The sequence below is a fragment of the Carcharodon carcharias genome, chromosome 20 (assembly GCF_017639515.1).
Source record: "Carcharodon carcharias isolate sCarCar2 chromosome 20, sCarCar2.pri, whole genome shotgun sequence".
Classification (NCBI taxonomy): domain Eukaryota; kingdom Metazoa; phylum Chordata; class Chondrichthyes; order Lamniformes; family Lamnidae; genus Carcharodon; species Carcharodon carcharias.
In genome coordinates this window covers 12216887-12235891 of record NC_054486.1, presented here as the reverse complement: position 1 = coordinate 12235891, position 19005 = coordinate 12216887, and the positions used below count along the sequence as shown (strand labels likewise).

At 43.5% G+C, this 19005-nt stretch overlaps 1 protein-coding gene across 1 annotated transcript in view; it reads left to right on the top strand.

Annotated features, from left to right (window-relative positions):
• The first annotated feature begins 6565 nt into the window (after positions 1–6565).
• The window catches only part of gpr176 (G protein-coupled receptor 176), a 48025-nt gene continuing 35585 nt past the window's right edge, over positions 6566–19005 (top strand). The window contains exon 1 of the mRNA XM_041215123.1: positions 6566–6734. Within this exon, the coding sequence (XP_041071057.1) occupies positions 6566–6734 (169 nt within the window). The remainder of the gene's footprint in view (positions 6735–19005) is intronic.

The following is a 19005-nucleotide window of genomic DNA, read 5'->3' as shown; positions in this document are numbered from 1 at the left end:
GCTGTTTCATCAATGACCAGCACTCCATCATAAGGGCAGACTAGGTCTGCTCACTTAAGATTGTGCATGTTCAATTCCATTATCAATTCCACAGGTGTTGAAGTAGTTCATGCCACCATGCAGCAAGATCTTGGCAACACCAAGGCTTGGGCTGATAAGGTGCAAGTTTCACACAAATGCCAGGAAATAGGCATCTCCAATATGAAAGAGTCCAACCACCTCCCCTTGACATTCAATGATGTTACAAACACCGATATCCACACAATCAATATCCTAGGGGGTCACCATTGAACAGAAACTCACATGGACCAGCTATATAAATGACCTGACTACAAGATCAGGGAAAAGGCTGGTTATTCTGCAGTGAGTGCCTTGTCTCCTGACTGCCAAAGCCTTTTCACCACATTGAATGCAGAAGGCAGGAGTGTAATGGAATATCTCCACTTGTGTGTCTGAGTGCAGCTGTGATACTTGAGAAGCCTGACATTATCCAGGATGAAGTGGGCCACTTGAACAGTACCCCATCTACCAGTTTTAACATCCATGCCAACATACTGCAGTGTGTACTATCTATTGGGATGCACTGCAGCAAGTTGCCGAGGCTTCTTCGGTAGCACTTCCTAAATCTGCAGCCTCCAGGACAATGGTAGATGTCAACAATTCCTCATTGTTGTGGGTCAAATTCTTGGAACTCCCTGCCCACCATCACTGTAGGAGTGCCTTCAGCAGGCAGCTTGCAGCAGTTCAATAAAAAAAAACCCACCAGCATCTTTTCAAAGGCAAGTGGAGACTTTGGGTTTGTTGGCAATGCTCACATCCTGAAGTATGATTTTTTTTTTAAAATTCAGCGCTTTGAACTCATCTGGACAGTAGAACATTCCTGAGTAATGAAGTTCTCAATTAACACTTTGCTACTCAAACTGCAATGTATGTGTTACTACCCTTAGCTTTAGAAAGCAAAGACATTTGACAGCGTTGCAATGATAGAGGGTGCTCCCTGGCCCCAAAGGGCATGATGATATTCCCTCTGGTTATGCAGTATTTTGAAAAGAAAGGAAAGACTTGCATTTATATAGCATTCTTAGCGACCACCGGATGTCTCAAATTGCTTTACAGCCAATGAAGTACTTTTGAAGTGTCATCACTGTGGAAACACAGGAAACGTGTCAGCCAATTTACCCACAACAAGCACTCTCAAACAGCAGTGACAATGACCAGATAGTCTGTTTGGTGATGTAGATTGAGTGATAAATATTGATCAGTGCACCAGGGATAACTCTTCATTGAAATAGTGTCATGTGATCTTTTACATCCACCCGAACAGGCAGCTGCTGCCTCAGTTTAACATCTCATCCGAAAGACAGCACCTCCACCAGTGCAGTGTACCCGCAGTACTGCACTGGGGTGTCAGTGTAGATTCTTTCCTGATGGAATCAGATTGTCAGATTTATCCCTAATCCAGTAACATATTGTGCTAGAACTAATCAGTGTGTATAAGGTAAGCCTTCTGAGCCCAAAGTGCTAAGGTTGAGGCAGTGTAGGGATGGAGGCAAGTTCAAATGGAGCATTCAAAAGGGAATTAGATTATTATCTGAAAAGGAAGAATGTGCAGGATTATGGGGAGAAGGCGGGAGAATTAAACTAGGTGGATTGCTCATTCAGAGAGCCGGTGCAGACCTGATGGCCTCCTCCTGTGCTGTAACCATTCTGTGGTTCTGTGAACAAGCTGCTTGAACTGGAGTGGATGGGTGGTAGGCTTGCATTATCTTCTGGGCATTGAGGAATAGCTGTTGCTACGTTCAGGGGTATTAATCCACAATTTGAATTCAATAATGCAATGATTGTTGGAAAAACCCATCTGGTTCACTAATCCCCTTTAGGGAAGGAATATTTAACACGTGACTCCTGATGCCCCTTTGAAATGGCCTAGCAAACCACTCAGTTCTCAAGGGCAATTAGGAATGGACAATAAATGCTGGCCCAGCCAGTGAAGCCCACATCCCATGAACAAATAAGCATGAAAGGCAAAAATTATAGTAACATCATTACAACACATAACTTGTTAATTCTCTGCTTGTTCGAGTTGCATAGTATGCCTCTATCACAGCCAAATTAATTCAGATACTCCCACCCACAATTGGAGACAGCTGTCATATTTATTGTTAACTAAAATTGTTTTATAATTATGCCAAGGTAGAATCAGGGTGCAGATGGAGCACTTACCTTTTGCTCTTTCTGTTTCCATGGCTATCATTGACAATACTTTGCCCACTGGGGAAGAATGAGGTAAATGATGCTGATTGAAAATGAACGGGAGATTATTTTCAGTTTCCAGATTTAGTAACAATGCCCGGCACTTGTAAGAAGACATGGCCAAGGAGCATTTATTTCATGTGGGAATTCTATAGTATCAACAGTCTCTAGATATTATCCCCGGCAACATATTGAGGGTAATATACGAGATTGATGCACTGTGATTTTTTTTTTAAATTCCAGCTTAATTTCTTAATTTAACTGTGCACTGCAAGCAAACATGAAAGTTATGTGATCTTTTACCATCCTCTAATTGCTCGGAAACTGTTTTCTGACAAAGTATTCACTTTTCTGGCACATGTTCACAATCTGTATCGTATTCATTAAGTAGCTAAACCTTGTGTTGTTTAACAGATTGGAACTTTTGAAGCATTTGTTTATAGCATAGAGATGCAGACAACCTGCAACTTTCATATGCAAACATGCAAGGAAGGCAGAAAGAATAAGACAAGCTAATCCACCAACTCTGTCCTGTTAGTGAGAATGTGGAACCTACTACCACATGGAGTAGTTGAGGTGAATAGTATAGATGCTTATAAGGGGAAGTTAGATAAACACATGAGGGAGATGGTGGCATTCTGGTAATGTCACTGACCTAGTAATCTGGGGGACATGTGTCCAAACCCCATGACGGCTGCTGGTGGAATTTAAATTTAATCAATAAATCTGGAATTTTAAAACTAGTCTCAGTAATGGTGACCATGAAACTCTCACTGATTGTTGTAAAAACACCTGATTCATTAATGCTTTTTGGGGAAGGAAATCTGCCATCCTTACTTGGTCTCTGCACATGGTACATGTGACCCCAGATCCACTCTGAAATAGCCGAGCAAGCCACTCTATTCAAGCGCAATTAGGGATGGACAGCAAATGCTGACCATGCCAGTGATGCCTGCATTCCATTAAAGAATAATGGATAAAGGACTGGAAGGATATGTTGACAAGGTTTGTTGGAAAAGGGTGGTTCGAGGCTTGTACAGAGCATAAATGCTGGCATAGATCAATTTGGCTGAATGGTTTATTTCTAATTTGTAAACTCCAACTAATTCTATGTATGCAAGCCTTGTTCCTTCATCATCGTTAAATGCTTCAATCAAGTCTGTTCAAGGTCTATGCTTTTTTAAAGTAAAAAGACCCAGTTTCCTGCGGCTATGTGTTAAATATGAAACTTAGAGATAAGTATTCATGCGTTGGGCTACTTTGTCTCGGATGGTGAGGAACTTTTTGAGCCTTGTTGCAGCTGCACCCATCCAGGCAAGTGGAGATTATTCCATCACACCGTTGACTTGTGACTTATAGGTGGTGGGCAGGCTTTGAGGAGTCAGAAGGTAAGCTACCCACTGCAGCCTTTGAACAGCTTTAATATCCATGGCAGTTATGTGGCTGGTCCAATTGAGTTTCTCATCAGTGGTAACATCAGGATGTTGGTGGTTCGGCTCTCAGTGATGGTAATGCCATTGAATGTTAAGCAGGGGTTTAAGATTTCTCTTGTTAGAGTGCTCCATTGCCTGGCACTTGTAAGGCATGAATGTTAGTTGCCACATAAATCAAAGCCTGAATATTGTCCAGGTCTTGATACATGTGGGCATGGACTGCTCCATTATCTAGGAGTTGCAAATGATACTGAACACAGTGCGATCATCAACGACCATCCCCACTTCTGACCCTATGATGGAGAGAAGGTCATTAATAAAGTAGCTAAAGATGACAGGGTCTGGGACACTACCCTGAGGATCTCCTGCTGTGATGTCCTGGGACTGAGGTGTTTGGCCTCCAACAGATGCAGCCTTCTTCTTTGTGCCAGGTATGACTCACAAGCACTGGAGAACTTTCCTGCTGACCCTTATTGATTTGTTTTATTCAGGCAACTTGGTTTTACATTGGTCAAATCAGTCACTCTCATCTTGCCTGTGGAATTCACCTTGCGCCCACATTTGGACCAAGACTGCAATGAGGTCTGGAGTCAAGTGGCCCTTGCAGAACCTAAACTGATCATTGGGCAGCTGATTATTGGTAGCTGCCACTCGATGGCATTTTTGATGATACCCGAGGGTATCTTTCATGGGATGTGGGCATTGTTGGGCAGGCCAGTATTTGTTGCTCATCCTTAGTTGCCCTCGAGCAGGTGGCGGTGAGCTGTCTTCTTGAACTGCTGAAGTTCATGTTGTGCTGGTACACCCATGGTGCTGTTAGGAAGGGAGTTCCAGGGTTTTGACCCAGCGACAATGAAGGAACACAATATAATTTGAAGTCAAGATGGTGTGTGAATGGCTTGGAAGGGAGCTTGCAGTTGACGGTGCTCCCATGCATCTGCTGCCCTTGCCCTTCTAGATGATAGAGGTCGTGGGTTTGGAAGGTGATGTCGAAGAAGCCTTGAAGAATTGCTGCAGTGCATCTTGTATATGGTGCACACTGCTGCCACTGTCCGATGGTGCTGCAGGGTAGATGCTGAGAGGATGTTTCCCCTTGTGGGGTAGTCTAGAACTAAGGGATACAGTTTAAAAACTAGGGGTCTTCCATTTAAGAGGGTAATTTTTTTTCTCTTAAAGGTCATTAGCCTGTGGAATTTTGTTCCCCAGAGGGCAGTAGAGACTGGGTCATTGAATACATTCAAGGTTGAGTTAGACAGATTTTTGATTGACAAGGGAATCAAGAGTTATGGGGAGAAGCTTTTTTGTTGACGACGCTCTGTTCCAGTAATGCAGTCAAATAAAGCAGTGGAGTTGAGGCCACAATCAGATCCGCCATGATTTTATTGAATGGCAGAGCAGGTTTGGGGGTCTGAATGGCCTACTCCTGCTCCTAGTTCTTGTGTCGTTTAATCATTTTGCTGATGATCAAGAGAGGGCTGATAGGATGGCTGGATTGGGTTTGATCTGCTTTTTATGGCAGGACATACCTGGGCTATTTTCCATAGTGAGGGGTAGATGCCTGTGTTGTAGCTGTATTCGAACAGTTTGACTGGAGTTCTGAAACACAGGCCTTCAGTGCACAGCTAGGATGCTGTTCTGATACACAGTTTTTGCACTGTCCAGCTGTGGTATCATGCGGAGTGAATTAACGTAAACAGAGCAAATATTTTCTAGTTAGATTGTAACAAAAAATGTCACATTTCCACATAGACTGAAATATCAGTTTAATGATTGATCTTGGATTTTATTTCATTTTTCTGGAGATATTTTCTTGAAAGGGAATCCGTTGATTTAGTGTTGGACTGCGATTGCCACCCACACTGTGCAAGTTAAGATAATGCAGATAATAATGAGAAGGTTTCTAAATGACAACACATTCTGGGAGGGGGAAAAAAAGGCACAGTAAGCCTGGGGGTGAACGTTCAAACATTTCATTTCTTGGATGGAATATTTGCTTCTGCAGCTTTGCTTTGAAAAAAAAATATCTGTTGGTGGAGTCTGAACAGCATCATCCATCCTTTCCCCTTGATGACAGAAAAAGGATGAGGAATTTTGACGGGGGTTTTTAGTAGCCTTCTGTTTTGTAAATAAAAACATATTTGTCAGTTATGTGTAGACAGCGCCCCTTTTAAGAGCAAAAAAAAATGCCACTGTTTTGCTAACGGGTTTTGGCAAATTATCTGCGTTTTGCTAATGAAACAAAATCCTGCTTTTGAACAGAGAAACACTGGAGAAGCTTTTTTTTTGACGACGCTCTGTTCCAGTAATGCAGTCAAATAAATCAGTGCTATTCTGCCAGGTGAACCCATGTGGAAACGGCGAGCAGGGTAGAAGAGGAGAGCTCATGGTGGTGGGGCGGCGAAAGAGGGTCCCCAGTGACAGACTGGCGGTGGGGAGGGGGCAAGAGGGGGGTGGTGGGGGGGAACCTCCAGAGGGAGAGGTGCGGCAGGAGAGAGAGAGGGAGAGGAGGGGTGGAGGGGATGGAATGAAAGTAGCTCTCTTTCCCACCACCCCCCCCACCCCACCCCTCCTCTCCCTTTACACTGCCGTCACCAGGCAACAGATTTCTGACGAATTTTTGTTCCCGCCTGTGTGGCAGATTAGTACAGTATCCAGTTTTGGGGATCTGGGCGAAGGAATATGTGTAGCAGCACAGAATTGGAAACTATTGGACACTGTTAGAATTTGTTTATCCCTACCTCTCCTATAAGAATTTAAAAAAAAACAAGGGAGGGACGTAAGATTGGGGTGGAAATAAGTGTTTTTTTTTTCTTTATTGGTCACTGCCCCTGCAAAATGTTTGGGTGGGGGTGAAGTTAAGGGTGTCACATACCAGCACCATGGAGCTGAACGCGAGCTCTCACCTGAGCTGGGGCTCAGGCATCAGGAGAGCCCGGCTCAGCAACCTCAGCCACAACAGCACCGCGGGAGGGAGCTTGCAGCAGGAGCAAACCTACCGAGACTTCACCACCTCGGTCCAAATCCTCATCTTCATCGGCTCCGTCCTGGGTAAGTGGTCACTGCTCTGCACTCCGCCAGTGCCCGGGAATGGCTTTCTTGTTTTCATAACCAATGCATTCCCACCCCCACCCACACCCACACACATCTATAGCCCATTGTGCCCGGGCGTGCTTAATACCGTGGTACAGTGGTCGCTCCACTGAAGTATTTACTGCCATTTAAACTCCCATGTCGGGAATGTCATTCTGTTAGTTTTTTTTCCCTCCCCCCAGCAAACTGCGTCCATTATATGGATTGTGGAGTGTCAATTTAATAGGCAAATGCAGACCTTGGAGCACTGACTCTATAGGGTGATCTGTATTTGCTGTCTCCAGTTGAAGTGGGGCGCAAAGGCTGATCTATTGTGACACATGCACCTTGCAAGTTACCCCCGCTGCTGTTTCCGTGTCTCTGCCTTGGTTTAGGATGTACGGATGCAATTTGCTGGGATGGGGGGGTGGGGGGGGAGGTGATTGTGAGAAACCGTCAGTTGCATCAAGAGCCTGGGCTGTAGCTTGGTGGGTACTGCAGTAAATCCAGAGGATACCTCAGTGAAAACAGGAAATGTCAAGATGCATCAAACAGTGCAGGACAGTAACCCACCCACGGGACTGCTGGAGTCCTCCTTGCCCCCAGCACCCATCTCCATTTACAATGGGCATTTCCAGAGGAAGGCTCAGTCAGTCGCTGCTTGAAGCTACGAGCTTTGTTCATTTTTCCTCCTGCTTTAATGTTAATGAAAGGCTTGCATTTAATATTGAGCCTTTTCGAAACACCTTACATCCAGTGCAGTCCCTTTATTAGAAGTGTAGTCACTGTTGTAAAAACATCCATTTTACTCAGAATGTACACACTCACTTACATTTTCTATGTGCCTCTGTTCAAAACAGGACCACTCATGTGTGAAAAGAAAGATTTTCATTCACACGCTGCCTTTACAACCTCAGAAAAACCTAAAGCATTTTACAGCCGATTTAAGTATCTTATGCAGCATAGTCACTGTTACAGCAACCAATTTGCACACAGTAAGCTCCCACAAACAGCAATGAGATAATGTTCAGATAAGTTTGAGGGATTGACACCGACCAGGATACCAGAGATAATTCGCCTTTTATGAATAGTGCTATGGGACTTGAGACCCACTACCCCAAGTTAAGTGTCTATAAGTGAAGTCTAGTTTTTGTGCAGTGGAAAGTTATTGAGAAGAGTCATGCAGCCTGGCACACCGGGAACCATGAGCAAAGATATTCACAATTTTAGACAAGGAAAGCAATGAACATAGTAACATGGCTTGGAGTTTCTGCTAGGTTGCATTTTTTTCGGCGCAATTCACTTGAAATCGACTAAACCGCTGCAAACGGTGGTTTACTGCCCTGCACTGTTTGATGCTGAATTTGGCATCTTGGCAAGACCTTCATTATCATTGGTGGGAATCTGCTGGATTTACCGTAATGCCCACTGAGCTACCACTCTTGATGCAACCAGCTGTCTTTCTTAGTTCTTTAAGACACTATTTCTGTTCGTGTTTCCTTTTGCTTTAATGTTAAAGAAAGACTTGCATTTGTATTGTGCCTTCGCAATATCCCAAATGCCGTCACTGTAACAGCATTCATTTCTCACCACACATCTCTGAATACATACACAAAGTAAGAACATTTTAAGAGTAAGTTACATTTTTTAAATTTATTTGTTCATGGGATGTGGCGCTCGCTGACTGGACCACCATTTATTGCCCATTCCCTCCATAGAGAAGGTGGTGGTGATCTGCCTTCTTGAACCGCTGCAGCCCATGTGTTGTAGGAACACTCACAGAGCTGTTAGGAAGGGAGTTCCAGGATTTTGACCCAGTGACAGTGAAGGAATGGCAATATAGTTCCAAGTCAGGATGGTGAGTGACTTAGAGGGGAACTTCCAGGTGCTGGTTTTCCTATGTATCTGCTGCTCTTGTCCTTCTAGATGGTAGCGGTCATGGATATGGAAGGTGATATCGAAGGAGCCTTGTTGAGTTGCTGCAGTGCATCTTGTAGATGGTACACACTGCTGTCACTGTGCCTCGGTGGTGGAGGGAGTAGATGTTGAAGGTGGTGGATGGAGTGCCGTCTGTGCAAATTGAGTTTTCATGATTTTTTTGCTAGCTTAAGAAATATTGCACTTGGTGCCAGCACTGCCACAAAACTGGCCATGCCCCCAGATCTAGTTCATTACTATGTCGAGTTTCTGCTAATGGCTAAGATAGCAAGTTACCAGGCTGAGAAAAAAAATAGAATAGCTCCCTCAGGAGCTAAGAATCACTTTGGATTGATTCTGGGAAAATTGAATAGCTACATAAAGGACAGTGTAAAGTATACCTGTTTTTTCGGTTGGGCTAAGAATAAGTGGTACTCTGTTCTGTGGTTTAAGTACGAGTTGCCTACAAAGATAGTGTTCAGTTATAGTGTTTTTGGTGATTTGTTACAGTAAACGTCTTAACACCTGAAATCTTGATGTGTCATTCTGGAAGTTCAAATTTCTTTTTAAAAGTTATTTGACCTCTACAGGGATTGTAGCATTATTGCCCACATGGCCTTACTATGTAATAATGTTGTAGACGGAAGGAATAGTGAGGTAAAACTTTATCAGTGTGGGATCACTAGATGACCCTTGCATACTGACTTGTGTTAAATAACTTTAATTTAAGCCTGGGCAACGCATCATGATTTCAAATCAGTTCTAAGGGAAACATCTGGATACTATTAATGGAGCCTTGCTTTGTTTCTGTGAAACAAATTATGATATAATGGTAGCAAGAGATGCTCACTGAACCTGGTTGTGACTCATTAATAAAGCAGCAACTAATGTCATCCTCTACTTCAAACACACATAGGTACTGATTTCATAAACAAATTTATCTCTTTCACATGAAGCCCTTATTAGTGAGTTTATATTCTAGTAATTAGGTGAAGAGATTAAGAGATGTTGGACTGAATCTTCGGGTGCAAAGGGGACAGTACGACACTGAAAATGATGGGCAATGACTCATGTTACCAATGCCCCTGTGGCAATGTTGACCAGACTATTGCTGGGTAGGTGGAATGTCCCTCTGAGCCAGGCTGTCAGGCAATTTCAAATCAAATCATGGGCCTCTGATGTACTTAAGACTCATTTTTGGCATTTACTATTTGGTGTTTGAGACTTCAAGGTGATTTAGATAAGTGAGTGAGTGGGCAAATACATGGCAGATGCAGTTTAATGTGGATAAGTGTGAAATTATCCACTTTGATAAGAAAAACAGAATGGCTGAGTATTGTGCAAATGGTGGTAGATAGGGAAATGTTGATGCTCAAAGAGACTTGGGTGCCTTTGTACACCAGTCACTGAAACAAGCATACAGGTGCAGCAAGCAGTTAAGAAGGCAAATGGTATGTTGGCCTTCATTGTGAGAGGACTCGAGTACAGGAGCAGGGATGTCTCATTGCAGCTGCACAGGGCCTTGGTGAGCCCACACCTGGAGTATTGAGTGCAGTTTTGATCTCCTTATCTAAGAAAGGATATGCTTCCCATAGAGGGAGTGCAGCAAAGGTTCACCAGACTGATTCCTGGGATGGCAGGATTGTTGTATGAGGAGAGATTGGGCCGACTAAGCCTTTATTCACTGGAGTTTAGAAGAATGAAAGGGGATCTCATTGAAATGTATAAAATTCTGACAGGGCTGGACAGACTGGATGCAGGGATGATGTTTCTTCTGGCTGGGGGTCTAGAACAAGGGGTCACAGTCTGAGGATACGGGGTAGGCCATTTAGGGCTGAGATGGTAGAAATTTCTTCACGCAGAGGGTGGTGAACCTGTGGAATTCTCTATCACAGAGGTTGTGGAGGCCAAGTCATTGAATATATTTAAGAAGGAAATGGATATATTTCTAGACTGTAAAGGCATCAAGGGGTATGGGGAGAGAGTGGGAGTATGGCGTTGAGATAGAGGATCAGCCATGATCATATTGAATGGCAGAGCAGTCTCGAAGGGGTGAATTACCTATTCCTGCTACTATTTTTTTTAAATGTTTCTACACGTTTCTGTGGCCTGAATTTTTAGGTTGGCAGGTGGGCTCGGTCAGTGGGCCTGGGATCAGCCGGGGCATGGACCGCTGGTCAGCCAGCGGGAAACACGTGCTGAGAAGCTCAGCGTTGCCAGGGAGGGGGCAGGAAGGGGGAGGGGGCGCTGACGTCAACAGGGGCGCAGGCCAGTGCAGAGAGCTGCCTCAGGGAAATGAAGGCCTGAAAGATCAAAAATAAAGGTTTCAGAAGCTGAAAGAAAGTGTCCGCGCATCGTACTAAATCACCTGAAAATTTAGCGGCTGAAAATGCTGTTCACAGAAATTAATTTATATCTTGTTTTGTCACAGAAACCTCATTCCGCCCGAGGATGAGGTTTCATGAGAAATGAGAAGGCCGCCTGGCTGATTCGCCCATCTGCCAGCCGTAAGGTTGGACGGACCATGAAAAATATCGGAGTCGATTGCTCCGTTAATGGGCTTAATTACCCTCTTAATTGCCTGCGCTGCTGACTTTTGCGAGTGCCTGCCGACCGAAATATCGCGCGAGCGTGGGACCATGCCAGGATGCTCACCTGACGTCATCTCAAGCGATTTCATGCCGGATCAGATCGGGCGCGTGCCCGCCGGTTGAGCTAAAAGTTCCGCCCCATGTTTCTATGTGTTTGCCATTTTTGGACCGAACTGGGTGACCTGGTTGAAGGGATCCCAACGGGTAGGCTCCTCTTTCTTTATGTGCGGCTGGAAAGAGGAACAGGAGTGGATCCACAAATTCATCCTGGGCCCCCTGCTATCCACCTGCACCACCACCCTCACCCTGTCTACACCCTCCCCAGAGATTGGGTTCCTTTTCTCACAACTTACCTATGTTGGGCCTGGAGGATGGGCAGCCACCTAAGGACTGTTGAGGGATAGAGGAGGGGGGAGCGGGGAGGTGGATGGGGGGTGGTCGCAGTGCAGGCGGGGGGAAAGTCCGCCTCTATAGTTTGTCCTCCGGTTTCCTTGAATGCTTGCTGTAACCAGTGGAAGATTGAGAGAATCCATTTTTCTTATGTGCATAAGTAGGGTTGACTCTGATCTTGCACCAAGGTTAAGGTGACCGATCGGGGGTAAATCTTTAGATGGTTGATCAACCTTCCATTGAATTTAACCCATCTCTGAAGCCACTAAGGATTCCGTCTCAGATTAAATATAGAATCGGTTGAAAACAATTGGGTGGTATAGCACGGGCATGTCTGGCTCCCCTTCTGATCTTTATCCATTTTCTCAGTTCATCATCAATTCTAACTGTTGTATAAAGATTCCAAACAAGTATAATTTATTTCTGATCAATTCTCACTTTTTGCAATATGTCTATTGATCTTTAGTACTCTATGTGATCAAACACGTTCTCCGAATCAATGAAAGTTGGATACAGTTGACATTTAAAACACCCTTTCTGAAAGCAGTGATTCACGCTATGATACAACTTCATAGAGACCAGCAGCCTTGACAAAACTTTGTCGGTCACTTCATTGATGGCTTTTAAATTTGTTCTTGGGATGTGGGTGACACTGTCAATCCCAGTTTACCCTGAGGGCAATAACAAACAATAATAGTGTGGGGCTGGAGTCACATGTAGGCCAAGTTTGGTAAGGTTGGCAATTTCCCATCTCTGTATTCAATTGTTTTTTATTTGAGAATAACTAAGGTGAAGAGTTGGTCGCCCAGACACAAACTTAAGGTAAATGGAAAACGAAGCAGAATGGAGTTGAGAATTCTTTTCAGCCGATGAGTAGTTTATGACCTGGAATGAGCAGCCTGAAGGGGTGGTGGAAACAGATTCAACGGTAACTTTCAAAGGGGAATTGGATAAATATTTGAAAAAGATTTGTGGACCTGTGGGGAAAGGGCAGGGGACTGAGACTAATTGGATAGCTCTTTCAGTGACCCAGTACAGACATGATAGATCAGGTAGCCTCCTTCTGTGGTGAATGACTCTATGATGAGTGAATGAGTTGTCTTTTTTTGAACACTCCAGCAGCTTTCATGATCACTTCCTAATGCCAACTCAGAAATGACCATATCTACTGAATTCAGTATCACGGCCTTGCCATGTTTGGTTTTGAACTCATGTCCTTTGGGTTGACTAGTCCAGTACATAACAATTAGGTGACCCATAATCAATAAGGAAGTGACATGCATGCCTGTGGGACATTGCAATTGATGCTGGCTCTGTTCAGCCCTGAAATCCAGATATACGCACTTCCGGAAACAGGAATCTTGGCATATCGTTTTTATAAACACAGAAGATTTATTGAGCTTCTGGGCCGCTCTGTTCTCAGAAACACTGAGCAGAAGTCAGGCACTTTCCCATAGGAAAGAAACTTCCCCATAGCGAATCAAGCCCAAGTAGATTCTTGTGATGTTTCCTCCAAAGTAGCACTAGTGGGAGGTTGTGATTATCCTCTCAACCAATGTGTGGTGTATGAGGTTCTAATAAATGGTGGGCTAAAGCAGACAAAAATAATTTAAAGAACAAAATTAAGATGACCACTTCCACTTTTTCCTTTATTGCTTTCTTTTTCTCTATTATCTTTCCACTCTCCAGCCCAATATGAGTGTACATTTGATGCTTTTCATACATATTGTACCATTTTCATACTCAATCTCAACCAATGGATTAACACTGCTCCTACTGGCAGTAATTTGCTTATTGGATTTAATGGAGTTCCTTGCTACATTAGCTCAGTGACAGGAAATAGAGGGTGGCTGGATTTTTTTGGATTGGCAGATAATTTGCTGTGTGTGCCTCCCAAGGATCAGGTTTGAGTCCATTACTCTTTCTTTCAATTTTTATAAAGGACCTCAACTCGACTATAGCGAGCAGCGGTATAAAGTTTGCTGATGATATGAAACTTGCGACAGAATAAACAGTGATGGGGATTGTTGTAGACTTCGGAATGAGGAAGACAGGAATGTGAAATGGGGAGAAACATGGAAATGAAGTTCAACAAGGAGGAGTGCAAAGTGATACACTTTGGAAGGACTAATATGAGAAACAGTATATTACAAATGGCAGAATTTAACAAGTGTGGATAAACAAAGAGACCTTGGTATCTATATAGACAAACCCTTAAAGGCGACAGGGCAAATTGATCAGGTGTTTCAAAAAGCATGTGGGTGACTTGGGTGTTTAAATAAAAGAATAGAATATAAAGGCAAAGAGATCATGCTAGTACTTTATAAATAATTAGTTGGAGCTCAGCTGGCATATTGTGGATACTTCTGAGCATCTTGCTTTGTGACAAATGTAAAGGCTGGTAAAAGGGTACAGAGGATGTTTACCAAGGTGCTATCAAGGATTATGGACTTCAGTCAGAAGAGAGGTTGGAAAAGCTAGCAATGTTTTCCCTGCAACAGTGAAGGTTAAGAGGCGACTCAATCAAGGTTCTTGAAGACCAGGTGAGATTTTGATACCGTATATGGAGAAAGGCTATTCCCTCTGGTGAGTGGCTCAGTAGCCAGTGGACATAGATTTAAAACCATTAGCAAAGATCTAAATGGGAGATATAAATTATTTTCACTCGGAGAGTAGTTGGGGTCTAGACACTTGGAGGTGGTAGAAGCTGATGTCATGAATAATTTTTAAAGTGAGTTGGCAGGTATTAGAGGATGAGGATTATACAGGGTCAAGGACAAAAAGTGGGGATGTGCGACTAAACATTACAGCTCTTGAAAAGATCCAGCACAGGCATGATTAACCAATGGCCTTCTTTGCTGTAATTTTCTATGATTCCATAAACTCAGATGTAATAGCAATAATTCAGATGATCCATCAGAAGGGGGGGACAGTGATATTGTGGTCATGTCACTGGACTAGTAATCCAGAGGCCTAAGCTAATGCTTTGGAGATAGGGGTTCATATCCCACCATGATGACAACTAATTAATAAATCTGGAATTGGTGGCCATTGACAGCTATTATCCTTTGTCTGGTTCACTAATGTCCTTTAAGGAAGGAAATCTGCCACCTTTACCTGGCTGGCCTACATGTGACTTGGAACCCACAGCAATGTGGGCGACTTTTAACTAGCCTCTGAAGTGACCCAGCAAGCCACTAACTTCGAAGACAATTAGGAATGAGCAACAAAATGCCAGTAACACTCATACCCCATGAAAGAATAAAGGAGAGAAAACGTTGGCACCTGATGTTCTACAGTCAACACTGAGGGAAAAACTGATCCTTTGTGAAGTTAACCACCCCCCATGTGCTGCACTAAATCATCTGATTTGCATCATCACAGATTGGGTTTGGGTTTGTATCCTGTTAGATCTTCCTTTACTAAGACAGATATCGGGGCCTAGAAACTGGTTTGCGCTAGACTGGCAGAAGCCCACCCAGTTTTGGGCCTCGTGCTTCATTTCTATCAGACTGCCAAGCTGCAGATACCTATAGGGAGCCTCCAGGCAGCCAGTCTGAATTTTGGGCTATTGCGTCATCTGAAATGGTCCGTTGGGGTGGGGAGATGGTGGTGGTGGGGGGTGGGGGGGGTGGGGGAGGGGGCGCACGTGGTGGTGGGGTGGGGTGATGGTGTGAAGATTGGCATTTGGTAGACAATCAGGAAGAGACGGGATTGAATGATGGGTGTCAGAGGCTCATGCCTTTATCATGGATCCGGAAGCAACTCTTCTACTCCTCCTGGCTACGTGTTTATGGTAAGTATTTTTAAAAATATTCCTGTGAAATGGGCACACATCACCAAATTTCTGGTCCTTGGTTACAACACATGCTGTAGGAATTATTTTCCAGCTTTGCCACCAGAAGCAATTATTTCTAACAATTTCCCTCAGCCCGTTTGGGTGGTAGTTCAAGGAGGCCTGTCTCCTTGCCTTGCCCCATTCTTATAGAGTGGTGCCCCTCAAGCTATATATATTCAATTGCCTGTATAAAACCAATTATGTATAGCCAATTGTCTCTCCCTAATGGAGATGAGGCCTATGGTTGTTTGTAGGCCACAGCTAATTACCTCTCAACCCAATATCTGCGTTTGTGCTGTTAGGCTATCTGTTTGACATTAAATTGTGAATTTCAAAATTTCCGCTAACTAAAACATTGGAAAGACTGCAGATTCTTTTAACAAGCCCTGCCATAAACTCTGCTCCTTTGCCACTGATTTCACTCACTTCTGGCTGTTTGCTCAATCAGAATCATGCTTTTATCATCTTTTGTAACTTGACCTTTTCAATGGTCTCCTTATGACCCTTATATCCTCCACCACCCATAAATTTCAGTGTGTCCAAAACTCAGCCATATCCTGTACTGTGCAAAATCTCATTTGCCCTTTACACCCATCCTCACTGACCTCCACTGGTTCCCTCTTACTCACCATGTTGAATTTAAAACCTTTGTCCCCATTTTCAGATCCTACTTTGCAACCTCCACCAAAATTATGTCCCCGCATAAACCCATCCACCCTCTTAGATTCATAGACGTTTACAGCACAGAAGGAGGCCATTCGGCCCATTGTGTCCCCACCGGCCAAGAAAGGTCTTACTACACTAATCCCATTTTCCAGCGCTTGGCCCATATCCCTGCAGGCTATGGCAATACAAGTGAATATCTAAATACTTCTTAAATGTTATGAGAGTTTCTGACTCAACCACCCTATCAGACAGTGAGTTCCAGACCCCCACCACCACCTCGGTGAAAACATTTCTCCTCAACTCCCCTCTTAGCCTTCTATCACTTACCTTAAATCTGTGCCCCTGGTTATTGACCCCTCCACTAATGGAAAAAGTGCCTTCCTATCCACCCTATCTAAGCCTCTCATAATCTTATACACCTCTCTGCTCTCAACCTTCGTTGCTGCAAGGATAACAACCCTAGCCTATCCAATCTTTCCTCACAGCTTAGACCCTCCAGCCCAGGCTTGCTTTTTGTTTGGGCTTTTTTTTTGCTTTTTCTTTCTTGGGCCTCCTATGCATTCCGCCTTCTCTTCAATCTGCCACTGATGACATCCCTGGGCAGAATGGTGATGAGTGGTTAATTCTCCCATCAGTCACGCTCGGAGATCGCATTACTGCAAATGACTAGGATTGAATTTATACACGTAATTTGTACTATATTACTATCCTCCACTCCACTGCATTTTTCTGGAGGAATCAGCCTGCCTTTATCAGGAGAAGCTGCTGCAGTTTTCGTCTCGAGTTCTTGTTTAGTTCATGAAGACTCTTTTGTTGTAAGGTAGACTAATGCTCTAAGTCCTGCCCTGAGTCCCACCAACTCAACTTTTTACTATTTATATCAATAACTTAGATGAGGGAAGCGAAGGCATGGTAGCTAAATTTGCAGATGACACAAAGATAGGTAGGAAAGCATGTTGTGGAGAAGACATAAGGAGATTGCCGACAGATATAGATAGGTTGAGTGAGTGGGCAAAAATCTGGCAGATGGAATAAAATGTGGGAAAATGTGAGGTTGTTCACTTAGGCAGGAAGAATAAAAAAGTAATGTTTCTTAATCAGCGAACAACTGCAGGATTCCGAGGTGCAGGGGGATCTAGGTGTTCTAGTACATGAGTCACAAAAAGTTAGTATGCAAATACAGCATGTAATCAAGAAAGCTAATGGGATGCTATTCTTTAAAATGAGAAGAATTGAACATAAAAATAAGGATGTTATGCTTCTTTTATACAGAGCATTGGTGAAACCGCACCTCCAATACTGTGTGCAGCTTTGGTCTCCTTATTTAAGGAAAGATGTAAATGCGTTAGAGGTGGTTTACTATATTGAGCGGGTTGTCTTATGAGGAAAGGTTGGATAGGCTGGGCCTGTTTCTACTGGTGTTTAGAAGATTGAGGGGTGACTTGATTTAAGTATGTAAGATCCTGAATGGTCTCAACAAGGTAGACGTGGAAAGGATGTTTCCCCTTGTGGGTGAGTCCAGAACTAGGGGGCACTGTTTTAAAACTAGAAGTCACCCTTTTAGGACAGAAATGAAGAGTATTTTTTCTCTCAGAGCGTTGTGCAACTTTGGAACTCTCTGCCTCAGAAGGCGGTGGAGGCGGAGTCATTGAATATTTTTAAGGCAGAGGTAGATAGATTCTTGTTGGACAGGGGAATCAATGGTTATTGGGGCTAGGTGGAATTCAAAACACAAACAGATCAGCCATGATCTTATTGAATGGTGGAGCAGGCTTGAGAGGCCTACTGCCTACTTCTGTTCGTATGTATGTTTGCAACTCATTGGCTCCACAGTGCAACTTATTAGCTGACATCCTTTGTCCACCTGAGCCCTACTCTTTGGAATTCTTCCTGAAGCCCCTCTGTTTCTCTACTTCCTTTTCATCTTTAAAAACCTCTTTGTGACTAGGTTATTGCTTTCCTCACTCTCCCACAATGACCACCATATTCTTTGGTCACCTCGTCATATGAAGAATTTGGGATATTTTCTGTGTGAAAAGTGCTTTAAAAATGCACATTGTTGTTGGTGTTGGAAGCCTTGCAGAGGTGCTGGTACTCCTGGATACTGCATTGAGTCAGTGCCTACAGGGAAAGAGCAAAGTTAATTGGGAAAAACAATAATAAATAGGAATTGACGTCAATGTCTGATACTTTCATTTCTCACTGTGCTGGCTACAGCTCCATCTGGCCAGTGCATAGAAAATTGAGGCAGCTACCAACAGTCATCTAATTGGACTGGTTCCAACAGTGAAAAATGCAATGTTTGTGAGGAATGGCACCTTTTAAGAAAACCTGCATAACCTGTCCAGTTGCTAATACTGCACTTAATAGACTGTTGTGAACAGATGGTGTAGTTGAAGAAGGTTCTCTTGTGGCATTTCAGTGTGTTTCTGCAATGGATGACATTTATGATAACCTTGGGATGCAGTTGTCCCTCATGCATTTTGACATAGATAAGCAGCTCCCTTTTATTGCGGTTATCAGAAAGATCTGGAATTTTGATTTGGACTATTTGTCTTCCTCCTTTGTCAATCTGCTATCTTTATTTTTTTTTTAAAACCTCTTATTGCATGTTGTGTCTTTTGATTAAGCCTTCAGATTCCTAACATTTTGTTGGTCCAGGCTAATGGTAGCTCTTTTTCTGGTTCCTGGTTTGCTTAGAATGAGCATCATAATTATGAATGAGTATTGACTCAAAGGCTAAATTTAGACATTGCATTTAGACATTGCATAATTTAGTTTGTTTGTGAAGCTGAAGAGCAGCAATCTTATGCTATTTCTGTATTGTCTCTTTTGATAGGAATTCATT